Here is an 18941-nt window from a genome sequence, read left to right on the forward strand (position 1 = left end):
AAAGCCTGGATGATAGGCTTTAAAAACACTAAAAATGGACTGGCAAGATGCAGATGGGTAAGAAATCATTTTACTGCAAGCCATAAAACCACCGAAAATGGAGCCCAGGCTGGCAGGTGTCTCCAGGTGCCCCTGCAAGGTGACTGCACCAAGGGGCCTCCTTGGGGTGCAGCGGCTGTTCGGGCTCCCTGTGGAGTCAGTCCCTGTGTCTGCCCTTCACCAAGAATAAGTGCACTGCTCTTTGAACGCAAGGAAAAGTTACCCCAACTGCAGCGGGGCCAGAGGAGGACTCTGGATGGCTAAAGAACTGYAGAGCTTCTCTGACAAGCAGGCACTGCAAAAGGTTGCGCTTTTAGTCTGTCAAAGCAAACAGAACAAACAACCCTGGGAGAGAATAGARCTGCTTTTCAAAATACATACTGGTGGGGTGAGCATACGTGCTATAAATGGAAAATTTATATCGGTATTGGCACAAGAAATGGGCACAAGCTGGAACCAAATTAAACAGAAATAAAAAAGTTTCCAGCTCCAGGAGCAGCAAAACCAGGCAGCACAACCAGACTACGGGGGGCACATGCACCGTATCTGCCTGAAAGAGTAGGGGTTACAGCTCCAGAAAGCCCCATTTTAGTCTTGCATTCCTGCAATTGCTGCTGCTGTAGCTGCTAATCATCAACTGGTATTTTTGGCTCTGGGTTACTTGTAGCAAGTGTCAGGCATAGCGTTGGGCTCTGCCAGCACCATTTCTATAGGTCTCATTTGAAACAGCTGGGTGGGCTGGATGCCAGATGCAGGGGCTGCAAAAACTGCCAGGGCTTCATTTAGCTCTGTGATCCCACGTATCTGTCCATGCCCAGCGCCCCCGCAGCCCACTCTCCTTCACTGTGATACTTCTCCTCACTGTCAGCCTCCTTCACCGCGACACTTCCTTACAAATGACTCCTTAAACACAGTTGTTCAACTTCTCTTGCAAAACCACAACAGYGCTCAGTCCTGCTTGCAAACTCCTCTGTATCTTTAAAGAGACGACTGTGAGCTGGGTAGGAATGATCATTCCAGATTTAGAAACACAAAAATTAAAAGTGCAGAGGGTTAGAGCCTCAGTGCGATCTATGACTCCAACAAAGCCAAGGGGTTTTAGCTGTGCTTGCCTAAGTTTAAGTACTTTCCTGAAGGACACAAGGAAAAAGCTGATAATTGAGGTTATGGTCAAAACATTTCTGKTCAGCTTCCATCTATGTCCAGGTATCTATTGCTGGGGACAGACTGCTGTGCAAACTCACAATATTTACTGCACGAAACATTGCAATATTCAAYATTGCTTGAAGAGTGCTAATAAAAACAGTCCCTGTTACAGTCTTACTAGTCCTTCACTCCTAAAACTGGTTTCAGGCCCTGCTGCAAGGCCCCAGTGCAGCAGGCACTCAATGCGGCAGCCGTCCCTTGCCCGGGCCAGCCACCCTGGCACAGCTGGTCCTCAGCAGCTCGGCTGAAGCAAGGGGGAGCGCTCAGGCACGCCGTGCTTGAGGTGCCCTACGAGTGAGGCCCAGGGGAAGGCTTAGCTCTCGTATSATGTCAGCTCTACACAAAACTTTTTACATACCAAATTGACAGTTGAAAGCTGGAAATATAGACAGAATGACACTAATCCACAGTTCATAGAGATACACACATTTGAAAAAGGGTATTTAATGCATTAGCAATAAATGGAAAGACTGGTATAATAGCAAACCATTAAGGCATGCCACTACCTTCTGCTACAGATGGGTTTGCAAAATCCCAACAAGGCTCCCTTAAAATAACCCAGCTTTAGCCTTCCGCAGCCTGCAAAGGAGGAAGACAAAAGCTGTTCAGAAAGTCCAGATGGAAACACCCGTTCAGGCCCCCTCGCAATTTTGTTTTCCAACAGCGATGTTCACGTAGCCTATGGCAATAACGCAGTTCCCAATTAACTCGACATGACCTGCAACTTATTCATTTCATGAGCTTCTTACATTAGGCATCAAACGTGTGAGTAGAAAACCGAATAAGGGTATCTTAACAGGATATATAGAGAACGAAATAGCTGCTTAAAACAAAACAAAAAATGCTTTAAAACAGTTCCATGATGACTCTGCAAAACCTACTGTCTCTCCCTGCCATTAGGGAATACATTAATCTTCCCTTGGCTCTTCAGAAAGCTTTTTCCAGCTTTTCATACTGGAGTATGAATCAGCAAAGCCAGCAGCCTGGCCAATGTTTTCACAGAAGAAACCTGCTCTACTGCACATACTGAGGGAGGCAACAAGCTTGGGACTCCTCGTGACACGAGGAGAAAACCGAGGTTGCACAAAGGRTTCAGCCCAGGCAGGGGCTCTGACACCCGCTGCCGAGCAGGCTGTTCAGCACTGGGCTCTGCATGGGAGCCAGGAGAGCCCTGGGCCTCCTTGGGGAGGCTCTCCTGGCTTTTTACGACAGTATTACGAGGTAGCACACAGTAAAACCTAGTACTTCCGAGGCCTGGCATTAACGATTTGGTCGGAATTAATTGTATGTTAAGAGCAATGTATTACCTCTCATTTCACTGACAGAGCCCTGACGGACACTGAGCGCTTGGCTGGTCTCCGAGACAGCCCGTGTTGGAGCTCAGCAGCGAAGCGGCACGTTCTGCCCACGGACTCTTCCTGGAAAGGGCACTGGTTTGTACTGCTGCGCAGCAGGGCAGCTTTGCCCACCCCATGGCTAAGCACACCCAGACACCCCCACAAGCAACGGGGGGCAGCGGCTCTTGGGAAGCAGAGACGAACCATCCACGCGGCGATTTGCACCTCAGGTTCCTGAAGGCCACAGGCAGCCTCGACCCAGCTGCAGGCAAGGAGCACGAGGCACTTCCCTCTAACCAGCCCCATTTTAGTTTAGCTGCTAGAAAACCCACATCTTAAGTAGTGCTTTGAATTTGTCACTAGAGGAAATAATTAGAAAGAAGCAAATGGCATCCCGTCATCAGCTGGGCCTTGTGGGGGAGTTTAAGATTTCAGTCCTTAGAGCATCAGGCCACGGTGTCATTAGGTGTCAGCAGTAATTGATGGCCGGGCACTCATGGACCATATGTCCCGTGCGTCACGTCTGCGTTCCCCTCCAAAAGACTTCCCCATATGTGCCGAGAGCTATTACTCAAACTGTCCAGAGACAAAAGGAAAAGGAATCTCATCCACAGTTACTCCCGCTATCGGAAAACGTGTCACGGACAAGCAGATTTCAAACACAGAAGCCACCAAAATTATTTTAGTCAGAAACACTCCAGAATACTCAGTGCAAGGCAGCTTGCAAGAAACCTGATTCAGGGCAATCTCTCTCTTGAAAACTAATTAGTGGCACTGGCAAATTATATCCACAAACCAAAAGAAGAAAGTTCAGAGTTTTATATTTTTGAATACAAAACTAACCTTATTTAACTCCTTGATTCTCCCTATATTTCTGGTATGTGTGTGTATCTGCACACAGCTTGGGCATCTTCTCTGAAAGGTCTCCCACTTCGGGAGCGCATTTCAGGAGGGACTTGGTGGCAGCACCACAGACCACGTCGCTGTCCTGGTCCTTACCCATTTCCAAGGGGCCCGAGTCCCTTCTGGAAGGCAACCCCACGGGACACGTCTGTGCCCCTGCCTGGCTGCTGCTTGGTCAACATGATTCCCGTGTCCTTCACAAGCTGCAGCCTCAGGACAGAGGCCCCCAAGCTGCCAGCAAGGCCTTCAGCTCTGGTTACAGACATTCACCTCTGCATTCGCTTGTACTAAATAATGCAAACTTTGCTTGTGCTCTACAGCCCAGACCATCCAGATCCATCTTCTCCATCACCATCTCTGTGTCACCCACTGATACTACAAGTTCCTTAATTTTTTAAGGGCCATTTGGAGTTATGGGGTTGATGTCCCTATGGCTCCACAAAAGCTCATCTGCTCTGCAAGAACTCTAAATTACAACTATGTTTGAGAACTGTCAGAATTACATCTACAAACACACACAAAAACGTATGCCCATAGATTGCACATTAATTAATAAAGAAATGAGAACGCAGTAAAGCTCCATTTCGGCGCTTCTACTGTTCAATACTCAGGGTTGGGCTCACAGAGAGTATCAGTTGTCTAAATCATTCCTTTCTTCTCTTAAAGATGGATATAACCTTAGCTTGCACTGGTAGAGCTTCTGTTTTCCCCATCCCCAGAAAGAAAAATGAATATTAAAAGATGTAGAGAATTCATTGGCCAGTTCTTCTAAAAATATTGGATACCATTTATCCAGATGCCCAGTTTTGACAGATGCTCTTTATCTTCTGCAAATCTGGACGAGAAAATATTACTTCATAAGATACAAAACTATTGTCTAATATAACTCCAAAACAGCAATAAATTTATGTTGAATTTGCTCCTTCTGCCCTTATTGACAAATTCAAACTGTAACTAATACTAATATAAGATTTTTTATTAATATTTAAAAAGCTGCCCATAACTGTGATGGCCGTAAGTTTGCACTCCCCTGCTTATTTATATATGTCCTTGCTCATATTACATATTCATCAGAATCACCTTCTCCTTTTCCATTTCTATATTCTTATGGCTGTTCTAGGTGTCTGCACCCTCTGCCTCACTAATTAGACGAGAAAAAGACCCAAGACACAACAGAGCATTTTGCTTGAGCAAAACTTACCAACTGCTGCTCAGAAATTAGTAATTATTAATTTTTACTGAAATAAATTCATTTACCTCCCAAGCGGGTGTTTGTAGGGGCACAGCTTGGCACCCGTTGGCTACCGTGGCCCYGAGCCCCAGACTGGTCTTGCAGACCCAGAGCAGCGTTTGGGCCTCCTTGCTCCTCACCCTCCACAAATCAAAACAAATATTTAAATTAAATGAAATGAGAATGAGCTTACAAAATAAGATGGCCAAGTTTGCTGTAGTTAAAATCAGACCTCATACATCCCCCTTATCTTCTCCATCCCTTACGAAAACTGCCGGACCCGCTTGCTAGGCTGGGCGTTCCTGGCAGGTTTTTGGGTAAATGGCACCACCTTCAGTCTTGCTGCAAGCACTGGAGCTCGGAGACGCGCTGGAGCGACAGACTCTGTGACAGGTCTGAAGGGGCTGGACTGAAAGCAATTTCAGTTTCCCTCAACACCCCTTTCATAAACATATATAACTTTTTTTTTTTTCATTCAAATGAAAATACATGCATTAAACTTAACTTTTTTTTCCTAGCAAACTAGGAACAAATGAATTTCTCACTTAATCACAGATAATTTACACTCAGAAGTTATCAACATTTATTTTTTACACACAAGTTCACTAYACATGAACTTGTGTGTAAACAAATGTTTACACACTTGTTACACAAATGTTGTATAACATTTTTTGCRTGTTACCTCTGGAGGAAGGCAGAATAAAGGAACATAATATTAATCTTTCTGATTTTACATAAGTATTTTCATTGAAATGCAGTCTATGGTAAAAATACAACATTGTTTTTTTAGGTCTAAATCAACAAGTTCCCAAGGTCTGCTACGCAGAAACAAGCAGGATTTTACATCAATGCAGCACAGAACTGAAACTGTAGTTTCAAAGCACRAGTAATCCCTATATAGTGCCACTCAGGATAACTGCTTCCAGTAGTAGTGTGGCTGTCTGCTTAAATTATTTGTTGAGCCGAGACATTTCATGCTTAATCTCCCTGCTAAATAAAGACTTTCTTTCCTCCACTTTCCTCTTTRTGTATTTCAGCACCTTCCTGTAGTTTTATTGCTGATCCACTCACAACATCCTTAACTAGAAACAAGCCTGAAGCCAAGTCTAACCTTTCCAACGCGTGCCAGAAGTTCACGTATGGGCATCAGTTTTGAGCCTTGGGCTAATCTAGAAAAACCTTTAAGACACATTGAGTTATCTTCAGAATTTAGACCCGAGTCGTACATGAAGTGACATCAAATCTCCAGCTCTGAGAACAGCCACAGYGCAGAGCCCTCGCACTTCCCCAGCTGTGTCCTCACCAGAGGCACTGGCTAACGAGGCTAACTGGCCTCGAAGGGACGAGCCGTCGCTCGGAGCCTCGCGCGTTCAGCGTGTGCTCGCACAGCCCCACACCCACGCGCCGACGCTGCCCTGTCAGGGGCGGTTACRTTGTTATACTGCAGGCTGTACATAATATTTAAACCAAAAACACCTTTCAGAACTTTGATTTTTTTAAATTAAATTTCCAGAATAAATATGAATACTTAAAACTCATAGTTTTACGTTGGTCATAAATTAGACTTGCTGTGGCTGCTGTTGCCAGATGCAACTCTTCACCATCTGAAAACACATCCTTCTAACTTCAAACCACCAAAATACCCAGCTGATGTTTCACTGCCGTGTGGGAGAGAGGGAAGGTCAGGTTTCCAAGGCAGGATATGGCAAGAGGGGCACCCTGAGTTGGTAACAGGGCCCAAGGTTCCCATCGCTCTGATATCATTTATTGCATGAAACTCACAAAGAAAAACCAAGACAAGACAGCAGGTTGATGAGGAGGCCTCAGAACCCCATGTTTCCATTGCTGGCAAAACATCTGCTACCACTCTGCACTGCAATCCTGCAAGTCTGCTCACCATAGGATAAATCATTTAACAGGCACAGAAAAACATGCATGTGACATACAATTATTTCATTAGTTCTTAAACTATAACCATTAATTTATAGATTCCATACCCTTGCAGTGATAGTTGACACCTACAGCGCAATAAGACTCATTTCCAACCCACTGTATCCTTATTACAGCTGCAGCTGGAGGAACTGAGGAACTGGGCATGTGCTGCCCAGTTACTGTATCTGACATTTAAATATTGCCCTGACAGAATTTCCATACAATTATTTTGAGATTCAATATGGAAATAYTGAACAAGATCTATTTTGAAGAGGGAAACAGATATAAGAGCAATGCCAGTTCCTGACAAGCACTGGAAAAAGTAAATCTCACAGTGCCTCAGGTCCACGTGTTTACCAGAAATCTTTTTTCCGTGTGAAAATATATTTAGGCCCTGGGTAGGCTAAGCAGCAAATCCATGAAAGGGCAGAGCAGTTAAACCGAAACAAGGGCAGCCCTGTCCCCGGATGAGTGTCCATCGCAGACCGCAGTGCAAGGTTAAACCCTCTGCAACATCCTGCACGCTGAAAAGCACGGTGCTCAGCACCTTTTGTTGCTCAGAGTGATCAGGTTTAGGACACTTTCTGTTGTATGAACTGTAATTTCCTGAAAACCATGCTGCTTTCTGAATCCAAGCACAAACTACAGGACACATGTCCTCCAGCCTCCCGGACTCCTTGCCCCTGCACCCCTCACCTTATCTTCTTAGCTGGCTAATCCCGTGCTAAAATTGCCTTTAATTTGGCCTGCAAGGACAGCTCGCTGCCCGGGGACCACTGCTGGCGCAGGCACTGAAAGGAGACGTGGGCCACCCAGGCCCCACAGCCAGCCCTGCGCCAGCCACACGTGCGGCTCCGCTTGGCTTGTTCCAGACACGCTCACGCACATATACACTTGTATATATATAATATATATACATGTATGCATACACACAGAGGCCAGGAGGCACTGTCTGCAGCTCAGGCAGCTGATCARATGCAGCGCTGTGGCCATTTGGAGATGTTATTAACTGCCCACGCTGAGCACTTCACCTGGAATCGCGCAGATCTCTGTGAAAGCAGCTAGTTCAGGCACAAATGTGTGAATTAGATGGAGCTATTYGGCTTTAAAAGAGGGAACTGGGGAGGGAGTGGAGGAGAAAAGAAGGAAAAAACTCCCCAGACTTCCACAGTTCGCCCGGTTTGATGCAAAGCAGCAGAAACCCAAGTGCTCCTCTGAGGCCTCTTATTTATGTCCCATTCCTTTATCAAGTCTCAATAAATCCAGGCTTAGACTTTATGCTTTTAATCCCTTCCAAGCCTGTTCTGGGCAAATAATTTAAAGGTCTGTGTGCTGAAGGTTATGTGACTGCAGGAGGGCTCAGGAGCCAGAATGGGAACCTCTTTGGGACAGGCAACCAGGTTGCACATGATGTTTAAAATTAAACATGTTAAACCGTGATTAAAACACCAGCCATCTACGCCTGTAGCTTTGACAGGTTTTAGGCCATCAAGTTCGTGCATGGAGAGAAACCAGCAGCAGCAGCATTCAAAAACATTTAAATTATCTTACTGTATACAATATACTAAGATGCACACTGTTTTCACACAAGAGAGAGAGTGTGGCACTTATTTATGTATGTGACACATCAACATCAGGTTTTCTGCTAAACAGTTAACACCTATATGAAAAGTACTCCTTAAAAAAGATACAGAAAGACATGTATTTTCGTGGCCTGCTTGTACAGTATTTTATAACTTAAACTTCAGGTTTATTATGTCTTTGGACACATAATTTTATGACCTGCTAGAGCCTTTACTAAAAAGCATATATAAATTGTAAGCCCAGACGGTGACTTGTCGACACAGCCCTTGGAAAGGAGCATCTGGCATGTTACCATCCTGGGTGACACTGGCCAAGCGCCCAGATCTGCCTAAAGGAAAGCAACAACGTTGCACCTGAAGAGCTTTCCCTCTTCCTTGAAGGGCACGGGCTTCTCGTGGTGGAGTCCAGCACATCCCCAGCCCAACTGCTTGAGTGGGTTTGTGTGGGAGCACGTCCCACCATGGCCATATTTCTGTGCCCCAGCAAGGCAGATGTGATTAGAGGAGATGGAAGCAAAATGTGCAGGTCTCCCTTTGTAAAGATCACTGAAAGGGCAAGGCAGCTCTCTGCATTAGTATCACGTCAYTATACAAATTTAATTGAATCTACACCTATTATTTCTAAAACTAATCAGGGCATGATAAGATCAGCAAAAAAGAGCTGCCACAGAACTGGCCAAATGAGTAGAAATTCTCTTATTCTATAGCAAAAAGAAGGGGCTCTCTTCTACATCCTGATCACATGGTCAGAAGCCTAGAGATTTCTCCATGAGAAGGGTTGGTCTACAGTATATAAAGTTTGATTACAAAATACACACTTAAGTGAACACATTTGCATTATCTAGGCTGATTAATACTAATATACCATAATAAAAACAACCCCAAAGGAAGATGGTGCCCATTTGCACATAGTTGTCATTGCTGGTAATCTTCTCAGTTCAGATTATTAGAATTACTGTAACTGAGTAATCGATGTAARGGCTTCAACCATCCAAAACCAAACCAAACCAAACCAGTAAATGTGACCACCAGCAGTATCACGGATATCCTTCCTCCCTCCCTCCTCATCGCCACGGCCACATGCCTTTTATTCTTGTTCCTCTCGCTTGGGTGCTCAACATGCAGGGAAGGGCAACCAAAGCGTCTGCTGAGGGGGAACGCTCCCTCCGAGCTGGTGATCCTTAGTAAAGTCCACATAAACACAATATAAATATTTGATAGGAATACAACAAATTGCCTTAATCACGAAAGGGAGAAATGAAAAAAAAGGCGCAGTGGAACATGACGGGAACCCATCTGCTGGATAAGTCACATATAGATATCGACCATCTGGGATTTGAACTCTGCACCTGACCCCTGGCTGGACAGCGCTCKCATCGGTGGTGGTTAATTAGCGGGAACTCGTGTCGCAAGATGAGGAAATACTTGAAAAATATTTGCCAAAGAACAATATGCCTTAGCTTGACATCTCTTCAGTGTCTTCCTTCCTTTCAAGCACTAATGCAGCTATATTTATTTGCATGTGGACTGATTATATTAAGCCTTTTGCAGCCTTTACTAAGAATTGCTGTGTGACACACACATTGAAAAAAAAAACTTCATCACCAGCAAATTCCCAGGGCGCTCTACTGATTCATTCAACAGAAGCAATTACTTTCGCAAATATTGTGTATTTTAATGCCAAGAGGAAGATTTCAGGTATTTGGAAGCTGGTTAAAGCTTCTCAGTGCAGCTGAGTTCCAGAAGCTTCTAGTCAATGTGATATAAAATTGACATGTCACTTTGTCGGAAACAAGGATGTTTCCCTCATGGAAGATTTTAACTTTGACAAATGTTACACTTACTTTTTATTAATATATTCAGCCCTGGCCTCATATGTCTCTCTGTTTTCCCTGAAGGATTTTAAAAGTCCACTGGGAAATTATCATACCATGCATTGATTTATTGACATATGAATTTTGAAATTAGCATTGGAAAAAAAAAATCCAAAGATTATTTCACAACCTAATGTGCATCCCAGTACTGTGCTTAGGAGTCTTAAAAGCTTTTGGGAAGGAAAGCTATGAAGTATGAATGAGCACACGTCAAGCCCAGGGATTTTAAAGCCATTTTTAAAGCACTGTGTGAAAGTTCATCTCTCTTTTAACGAACACTGACTCCTTAGACAAAATATTTCCCCTCCCTTTCYTTTCAGCAGATTTAGACACAGTGAAATCCATCTTGTGTGCTTTGATAGATATGAAAAATTAGGTACAGATAGGAAAAGACTGAGACTGCCACTGCAAGTCTATTCGCTTTCCACTTTCTCATCCGTTCCAGACACATATGGATAGGGGCACCCTAAGGACACAGATACACAGAATCATTCACCCAGCCCTATTAAGAACCCCCAGGCACCGGATCCCTCCGCTGCCCAGGCAGCCGCGGCCCCGGGCGGGACGSCACCGCGAGGCGGCAGCTCCAGCGCCCGCAAAGGCGCCTGAAAGGGCTCACAGGGCACGTGGGGGCTTAGCACCTGAGTGCCCCCTTTTTCTTTTTTTCCCCTCATTCTTTAAAAGCATAAGGAAGCTGTAGATTTTCTTCTCTCGTCCTGGGCTTATTTGCAGAGAATGCAGCCTTATCCCAAGCTTTCCTACTTTTTTCAGGTAACTCCTCCATAGGGCTGTCTGTTATGACTCTCTGAACTACTTAATTAAAGAAAAAYAAACAAAATCCCAATCTCCTCAAAAACTCCTCTAAACCCTTTGATATCTCTACAAAGACAGATCACACATCTTTCTTCGCAAAAGTTTTRTATTGACTACTCGCTCAGCTTTCCCAGTGTGCCCATAACTGCCTCAAGTATATTTCCTTTCCTTTAAAATCTGAAGAAATAATCAAAAATTGATATGAAACACTGCTAAGTCAGGAAGCTTAACAGCTGAACGCATGCTATGAAGTCTGATAAGGGGGAGATACAGAATACCTTGTTTTTCTTTTTAATCAGCACAAGCTGAGGAGCCAGCTGCCCCATGGCTGCTGTACATTGCCCAAGCGCTCTTGCAACAGCCATGGGGCTGCTGCTGATCAGATCCGGGGCTTTTCAGCAAGTGCATGATTTGCATTCTGAATCACAGCGTGTGAACAGCCATCCAGCTTCCCCTTTGTTTTGAAAGGGCTGCATACAACCACCCCCCCTTCTCTAAAAACCTCATCACTTTGGAGGAATGGGCCCCGCTGGTGAGGTTATGTCTCTGCTGAACATTTCCCCCAGAAAGGACAGTAGCTTCAGGCCGATTAGTCCCATCCCGCTTTGGGGGAGCCTCTTTTTAACTTGGATTCTTTTCTGTATCTATCATCACTTTACACAGCAAATAGTTGCTCTAACAAAACCAGAGCATCTGAGGAATCAGATAAGAGGAAGCAAGCTAAAAAAAGTATTGTCAAGAGCAGAAATACTTATTAAGTTATCATTCACACCCCTTCTAGTACATTTTTTCCACTTTCCACCATACTCTTATTCCAATAAACTCCAAGATCATGTCTGTAAAACAAGCATCCATAAGGGAAGCAGTCTCACCAAGAGCAYGTATGACCTTCTATGCAAGTCTCAATTACTGAGGAATGAATCTGCTCAAGTGCTTAGAATAAGCAGGTGGAATAACTAATGAAATGCAGTGACTTCAAATACTGGGAGATGAACAACTTGGGACAACGGCTTTCAAGAGCTTGGCTTGAAGGTTTGGGTTCTTCTCCAYATGTTTGTTTCTGGAGAATTAATACTGTCTATTTGGAAAGAATTCAGGTATTTTACTCCTTCTCACTSGTCTTTTCCTTCCACAAGTGTTTGTTATATTAATTTGACAAATATAGAGACTGAGTGAAATTTATCATCAGATCTCTGTATACAAGTCTGGAAAATCACACAGAGTTCTCCGCAGGAGACAACTCTTGAGTAGTGGAAAAGTGCTGTGCCCCTAGAGCAATTCAGGGTAAGCTCTCCCAAAYAGCTGATACTTTTCACCATGTCTGGCTTTCACTCACCTTCAAACATCAGAAGATAATTTAACCAGAAGCTTCCTGAAAAGCTCAGTCTGCCCCCGTTTCATTGATTCAGGGGAATAACTTTCTGGTTGAAGGGAGAGGGGGAAGGTGTCACGACACGAGAGCCGCCGGCACTGAATTCAAAATGCCACGTAAGCTGCTGAGGCACAGCACAGGTGAGACGAACTCCAGAACTTGCTTAGGTTTTAATTGGAGCCTGCGGGTTTAAAGCATCATGGAATGGTCCCCAAGCGCAGCAGGCCACAACACCCTGCCCCAAGTTTTGCTTAGACTTCACCTTAACTAGTCTCCTTTGATGGCCTCAAGCAAATACGTGGGTGAACAGCTTGAATTTTTCTGTTGCTGTTACTGAAGCAATTAGGAGACCTCTCATAACAGCCAAACTCTATAAACTCTCCTAATTAAGCAGTTAATTACTTTTCTCATCAGCAGTGGGGCTGAGGCAGAAAAGCCAAAGTAATAATACTTAAAACACCTCAGTCACTTGCTCACTGTCAGTCAGTTAATTATAGAAATGAATTTATTGTCTCCTGCTAAAAGAAGACTCAATGCAGATACTTTGCTTACTGCATAAATTATTACTGTTTCTATATTTATTGCCAAAGAAGATGATTAGCATGCAGATATTGCATAGGAAACAACAAAAGGTCTTTAAATAGTATGCAAAAAGCACACTCAAAAATGAGAAATTGCACTTGTCTAGCAAAATGAATTCCTATGAGAAAAGTCATAGAAACTTTACCAATTTTTTAAGCCAAAGCAGTTGCCATTAAAATCATTCCATATTCCATGCTTTTCATAGTATGATCTATGTATAGCATCCACCAATGTTAATCACAGTTCATAAGCATTAAATTCATCAGTACTTACCAATTAATAAAAAGTCATCTCACTCCTTCTGGAGAAGGGCTGATCACGCCAAAAGCAGACAAGCTCAGAGCTCTTTTTTCCCCTCTACCTAATTTGCTTTAGAGCTCTCTAGAAAACAATTCTGTTCACTTGTAAACCACAGGTAACACTCCCATATAGCTTGCTTTGCTCATGTGTGTTCCATGCAAAAAAGAGTAAGATGAAATTCTGCTTCAGAACTTTTTAAAATAAGCTAAAAAAAAAAAAATAAACCCTAAATGATTGGGTAATCTCAGAGCAATAGCAAAAGCAGTGCCTTTCCAATACAAATCCTAAAAGCCAATTTCTAGGTGGGTCAGAGAAGGCTACAAGCAGCAAGACTAGCAGGGAAGGRACTACACACACCAGACCGTGCTCCTCTTCTCCAGGTATGCTGCCACATACATTTTTTAGCCATACACATTACCTATGGTGAACACTAAAAAGCAAAAGCTACCTTAAACATCATCTAACTTCCTCGTTTCTAGACAAACAATTTTACCCGTTCAGTAACCTATGGTTCTGTATCACTAAGCTCTCCTGAAAGCTGTGTAAATAATAAAACAACCCCTGTTGATTTCTCCGGGCTGCCTTGGACTGAGTTTCAGGCTTCTAGGGTTTCAATACGTATCATTACGCTCTGAGCCATGAAAGCCCGGAGCTTSAGCACAGTGAAAACCCAGGGCTGCTTTTTAGCCCGAACTAAAAGTCTGAGCTAAGATAGGATACAACTACTTTCACGCAGAGACATGGAGACCTGTACGAGTTGCTCCAAGGCGATTCCATTTTTCAGCATTGAGCTAGGCTGCCTTCAGCTCCTTTTGCACCAGAACACTCTGTAGACACAGACTTAACATCTAAAAGCTAAACTAGCTTTAGAGGTACTAATGGAGGACTGGTGGAGGCTGTGATTAAAATCAACCTCACACTGCTCTTCATTTTCTTGCAACTGTTTGCCCTTGGCTCCTCTTTAGAACAACCGCCCCCAAACAAACCTAGCATATAGCACTTGTTGCCATTAAATTTGTAAAATGCTTTGAGTTTTTACAGAGGAATCTCTCCCAAAAAAGTAAATAATTAAGTAAAACTCAAAGGCACACACTTTTGAACAAGTCTGCTTTAGATAGTCCAAGTAAGCTCAGATAAATTAATGCTGAAATAATTTCCTCTCCAGATTTCTATGCACAGACCAGAGAATCACAGAAACATGGTAAAATTGATCCAAATATTGCATTTTAGTGTGCAAAACACACAGGACGCATTCACATACTCCTAATGTAGCAGAATTCCAGCTAACTCCAGCCTAACACCACAGTGCCACGTGCTACACTGGCTTCAAGAGCTTTTTAAAAATTCATTGAAATGCTGTGTAATATTTGCTCTGCCATTTGGAAGAGATCTTTTAACCCAAAGGAAGGTTTGTATTAAAGTAATTACTTCCGTGCTCTATTAAAACACAAGAATAATGGCTATATAGCGAGCCATGCCCTGTTCGAGCACTGAAGTGTCCAGAGGGCTAATGACAAGCTACGTTCGCTTGTCTTGTAGCTCATGTCTGGTATTTCACATCCTTGACAGTATAGTTTTCAAAATACTGAAGAAGCCCATGCACAAAGTGCACTAAACAAAATGAAGCACCTGGGAACACTGTGCTGCTGCCTCTCCTGTGTCTGCCGATGAGGCCGCTGCCTTAGGCTGTGCTGCCCAGGTCAGTGGCCACAGCGCGGCCCCGGGGCTGCAGCGGGTGCCTCCGTGCCCGGCTCCGGGGCAGGGCTGCTGGGCGCCTCGTGCTCCGGGTGCAGCACGAGCTGCTYTGGGGCACGGCTGTTCAGCGCCACCACGGCACGGGTGGGCACGAGCACGCAAAGGTGGCTCGCGCAGTACCACGACCAAGCATCTCACCTTGCACTCACAGATTCTCCACAGATTAGCTCACAGACTCAGGCTCCGATTCCTTGCCTTCAATGCTGATTTAATGCATTTTTGTTTAGAGGACTGGCTGCTCTTGTGAAGCACTGCGGCTCACCAGGAGCAGCTCCATGCAGGAGGTGCCCYGTGGTACCTGCCTTTCCTCAGCTGTGGCTTTTCCTGATGAAAAAGCCCCGATCTGACGCTCCCCAGAAAGGGAAAAAAAAAAAAAAAATCACAAAAGCAGACAACTAAAAATAAAGTCTGACTGAAGCAAGACGGAAAATGTTTGTAGAAGAAATCGAAGGAAGGAACTCCAGGATAGCTCACACTGAGGACTCATTTTTACTTTTTTCCAGATGTGGAACACACTGTTGACTATTTTCCTCCATTCCTTGCAAATGGAAGATGCAAGCTGAAAACTATGTGCTGCACCATGACAAACCTTCAATTTGTTCCCTGTGGGCTGTGGATGTGCTGATTCAGATGGCTCCAGTCTGCTCCTCTAACCACTAAGCCCAYCAGGACAGGCTGGGCTGGGCCCATTAGTGAGAGCACAACTAGCACAGGGCGCAGTCAAGCCGCTTGCGGGCTTTAGCGAACGCCYGGGGGTCCGTTTTCACACAGACACAACCATAGGGCTACTCTCAATATGCTGCTAACCCATTTTCTGGTTAAGTACTTGCCTATCCCCCCATCTCTGGCAGGTTACTACAAGGCCAATGAGACAACTGCTGCTTTGAGGCCAGCTCGAGCAGAGCTCGGCACCCGCTCTCGGCACGAGGCCGGCGCTGTGCAACACTGAGCACGGACAGCGCCGGGCGCAGCCGCCGCTTTGCGGCACTTCTGTGAGGTGCAGGGCGCTGCCCGTGCCGCACACTCGGGCCGTGCACCAGGCTCCCCAYGCGTCCTCCAGAAAGCAGCCTTGCTGCCTGCTGTGCAACAAGCTGAGAAGCACATGCTCAGGAGGGACATTTGCTCGCTTATTTAGGAGCTGCACAAGCCCGGACACTTGGTGTTTGCCCTCAGAGCAAGCACAGGCGGCACATTCAGTGGTGCCAGCTCAGCCCTGGCACAAAGGTGACTTGGCCTGCAAAGGCCTCGCCGTTCTCCTGCTCTGGCGCCAGGAGCACACAAGCACTGCGGGATCCCTGYGCATCGCCTGCTCCTTTCCACAGCCCTAGCGAAGCTGCCCCGTGTGTGCTGGGCCTCAGTGCTGAGGGCGCAGGCCCCGCGCCCCCATGCAGGGCCCTGGCCCCCACAGGCCCCTCGCGCAGGCCTTGGGGCTGCTGGCGGCAGCGCAGCTAACCGCACCGCACCGGCGCGGATGTGGGCGACATCTCCGCCCGCTAATTAAAACAGAAGCAACAAAGATGCAGTCAGCCTGAGTCCAACGAAAACAGAGCCAGCCCTAAACCCCAGAGTTTTCCTTTCRGAACAGGGCTGCCTCTCTCCCGGGCACAAAACGCCCCATTCAGAGGCCCCGCAGCACCGGGGCAGTGGCAGCACCCGCATGGGGCGAGCGCCACGCGAATGGCAGTGCTGAAGGAGCCATCCCAGCGCTGCTGGGGACATTGGGGAACGGACAGAACAGGCTGTGACAGCGTCCCAGAGCACAGCCCGGACCTGGGGCTTCCGGAGCAYGACAGAAAAGCCAACTCAAGCTGCAGTGATTCTTTCCACAATAACACACACTTTTTTCACGCTGCTCCCAAACTCATTGATTTCATCAAACTTGCAAGGAAAAGTTTATCCATTAGAATGATGAGCAGCATGACCAAAATACTCACAGTGCTGCACAAARGGGCCGTTATTTGCGGGGTGCTGGCAGCGGGAGCCGCAGCGAGCGCTCCATAAACAAGCACCGCTGCGGGCGGCCCTCGCGCGGCTGCGAGGTCTCTGCGCAGAGCGGCGCCTCTTCACAGGTGAGCGGCTCGCGTGTGTGAAGCTGCGGGAAGAACAGCCGCGCACACAACACCTGGAGGCACCTTTGAAGCCTGGCCTGGCAGGGACATGCTCCCACATAACACAGCACGGGCACAGGGCCCAGCTCAAGCGACTCCAGCATCACTGAGCTCAAGGGGAACATCTGTGCGGGAAAGGCTGTTTTTATCATCTTAAAGCACCAGTCCGGTCCACTTCAGCTCTGCCTGGGCTTTTGGTTCTAACTCTGGTGAGAAAAGCCTTTTGTCTTCACGCAATTCTCTCCCAGGCTGAATTCCAGTTTCTAAGGTACAGGGTTGCTTTCTGCTGGGAACCAAGGACCTTTGACAGGAATTCAGCATCCTCTTGATAAAAGCTCCCTACAGTCTTAGTTTGATTGTCATGAAAATTCATGCAGGAATCCAGGCTCTAAACTATTTCCTTGGCACAGAATAATTATGCAGTGTGAAATGCAGTAATTATTTAGATTATGTGCTTTCTCAAGGGAAGCTTACATGACAAAACATACCATTCAAAGCATATAACCCTGTAACACAAGGAAATTACAGCATGAAAACGGCTAGCTATTTTTAAATATTACACATAGGATCGCGGTGAGAACTCAGACCGGCAGCTCCACGGCTGGAGCACGACGCACGGAGCCAGGGCGCCYGGCGCAAGGCGCTGCCTGTCACACACAGGCGCTCGAGGAACGTGAGCGGCRCCGCACGCAGCTGAGATCCTAGCTGGGCACCGCCCGGGGGGCACTTGGAACGTCGGGGCTTTATTGTGCCATAAAAGCCGCTGCCTCGCTGTCCCTCCTCGCCTTTGATGCTCGTGCACACGCTGCAGCTCCGCGTTTGGGAGATAAAACAAATGCTGGTGATAGGCAAACACTCATTAGGAAAGGGCTTCTTTCATCTTGCAGCTTTTACCTCAGTCTCTTTTACAAACAGGCATTTCCCAGACTAAAATCATGAAAGCTCCRTTTTTCAATATAGATATTTTTGCAACAATCCCATACTTCTCAAAGCACAAGTAGGACTGTAACCTAATAACTATGCCAGACTACTTAAGAGTTAACAGTGCAAGGCAAGAGAACGCTACTGCAGGGAGAATCCATCTTTAACGCATGCAGCTTTCAGAGACTTACCACAAACAAAGATTTAAATGCTCTACTGTACCTGATAGTCCTGACAGAAATGCAGTACTTCCACATCAGATTCCACATCACGCTGCCATCTCCCTTCATGACCTTCTCCAAGGTTTTAGCAAAATTAAAGAGATTCCAATAACTCCACGAACAAGCAAGTTTAGCAGGCACACAGCAGAGTTAGTCCAAGGTTCACGCGCAGCCAAGCACTGATTCACGATTTCCAAGTGATTCTCCGACCTCCAGTCAGGCGAGCTCAGAGGGAAGCCAGCTTTCCCATCTGAAGTCTCGGGTTACTTCTTTCTTCACGATTTACACGACTCCTTGTTTACATTATTTGCAAGCCGGGCAGGATTATTAGAGGCTGCTCCGAAAGCTACGTATAATATTGTTCCAAGCTGTCACATAAGGAAAACTTACCTATGCAACACTTCAGAAAAGTTAGTTCCAGTTTATTCCACTTTGAAAAACACTACGATAAGTGGCTCCCAGAGTATCACTTATTAGCACTCTAAGTGCTTACCAAATACACCCTAAATCATCTGGCTGAGGCTGAATAAGCTCCCAACTGTTTGCAAAATTTCTTGTGTACTGTAATAAACTTTTTTGTGCCAAAAGAAGTTATGAGTCATTTTCCAGAGCTGTACATGAACACCAATGACTTTCAGAAATGATTATGTCAGCTTGACACTTTGCCTATAAATTACGTTAAAAACTAAATGCTAAGATCTGACTAAAAATGCCCTATTCACTGCGCATACGGAACTCCCTTACCACACTCCAACCTCTTGTGC

General features: G+C 45.6%; 1 protein-coding gene across 5 annotated transcripts in view; it reads right to left on the reverse strand.

Moving 5' to 3' along the window:
• The window catches only part of IQSEC1 (IQ motif and Sec7 domain 1), a 243425-nt gene that overhangs the window by 94459 nt on the left and 130025 nt on the right, over window positions 1-18941 (reverse strand). Inside the window, exon 1 of one of the 5 annotated variants that reach the window (XM_026046027.1) lies at window positions 18179-18218. The exons of the other annotated variants lie outside the window; for them this stretch is intronic. Coding sequence (XP_025901812.1) covers window positions 18179-18213 — 35 coding nt within the window. The 5' untranslated portion in view covers window positions 18214-18218. Of the gene's footprint in view, window positions 1-18178; window positions 18219-18941 lie in introns of those variants that run through there. 5 annotated transcript variants of the gene reach the window in all.

The sequence above is a fragment of the Nothoprocta perdicaria genome, unplaced genomic scaffold, assembly GCF_003342845.1.
Source record: "Nothoprocta perdicaria isolate Ctin4 unplaced genomic scaffold, notPer1 scaffold_42, whole genome shotgun sequence".
Lineage (NCBI taxonomy): Eukaryota > Metazoa > Chordata > Aves > Tinamiformes > Tinamidae > Nothoprocta > Nothoprocta perdicaria.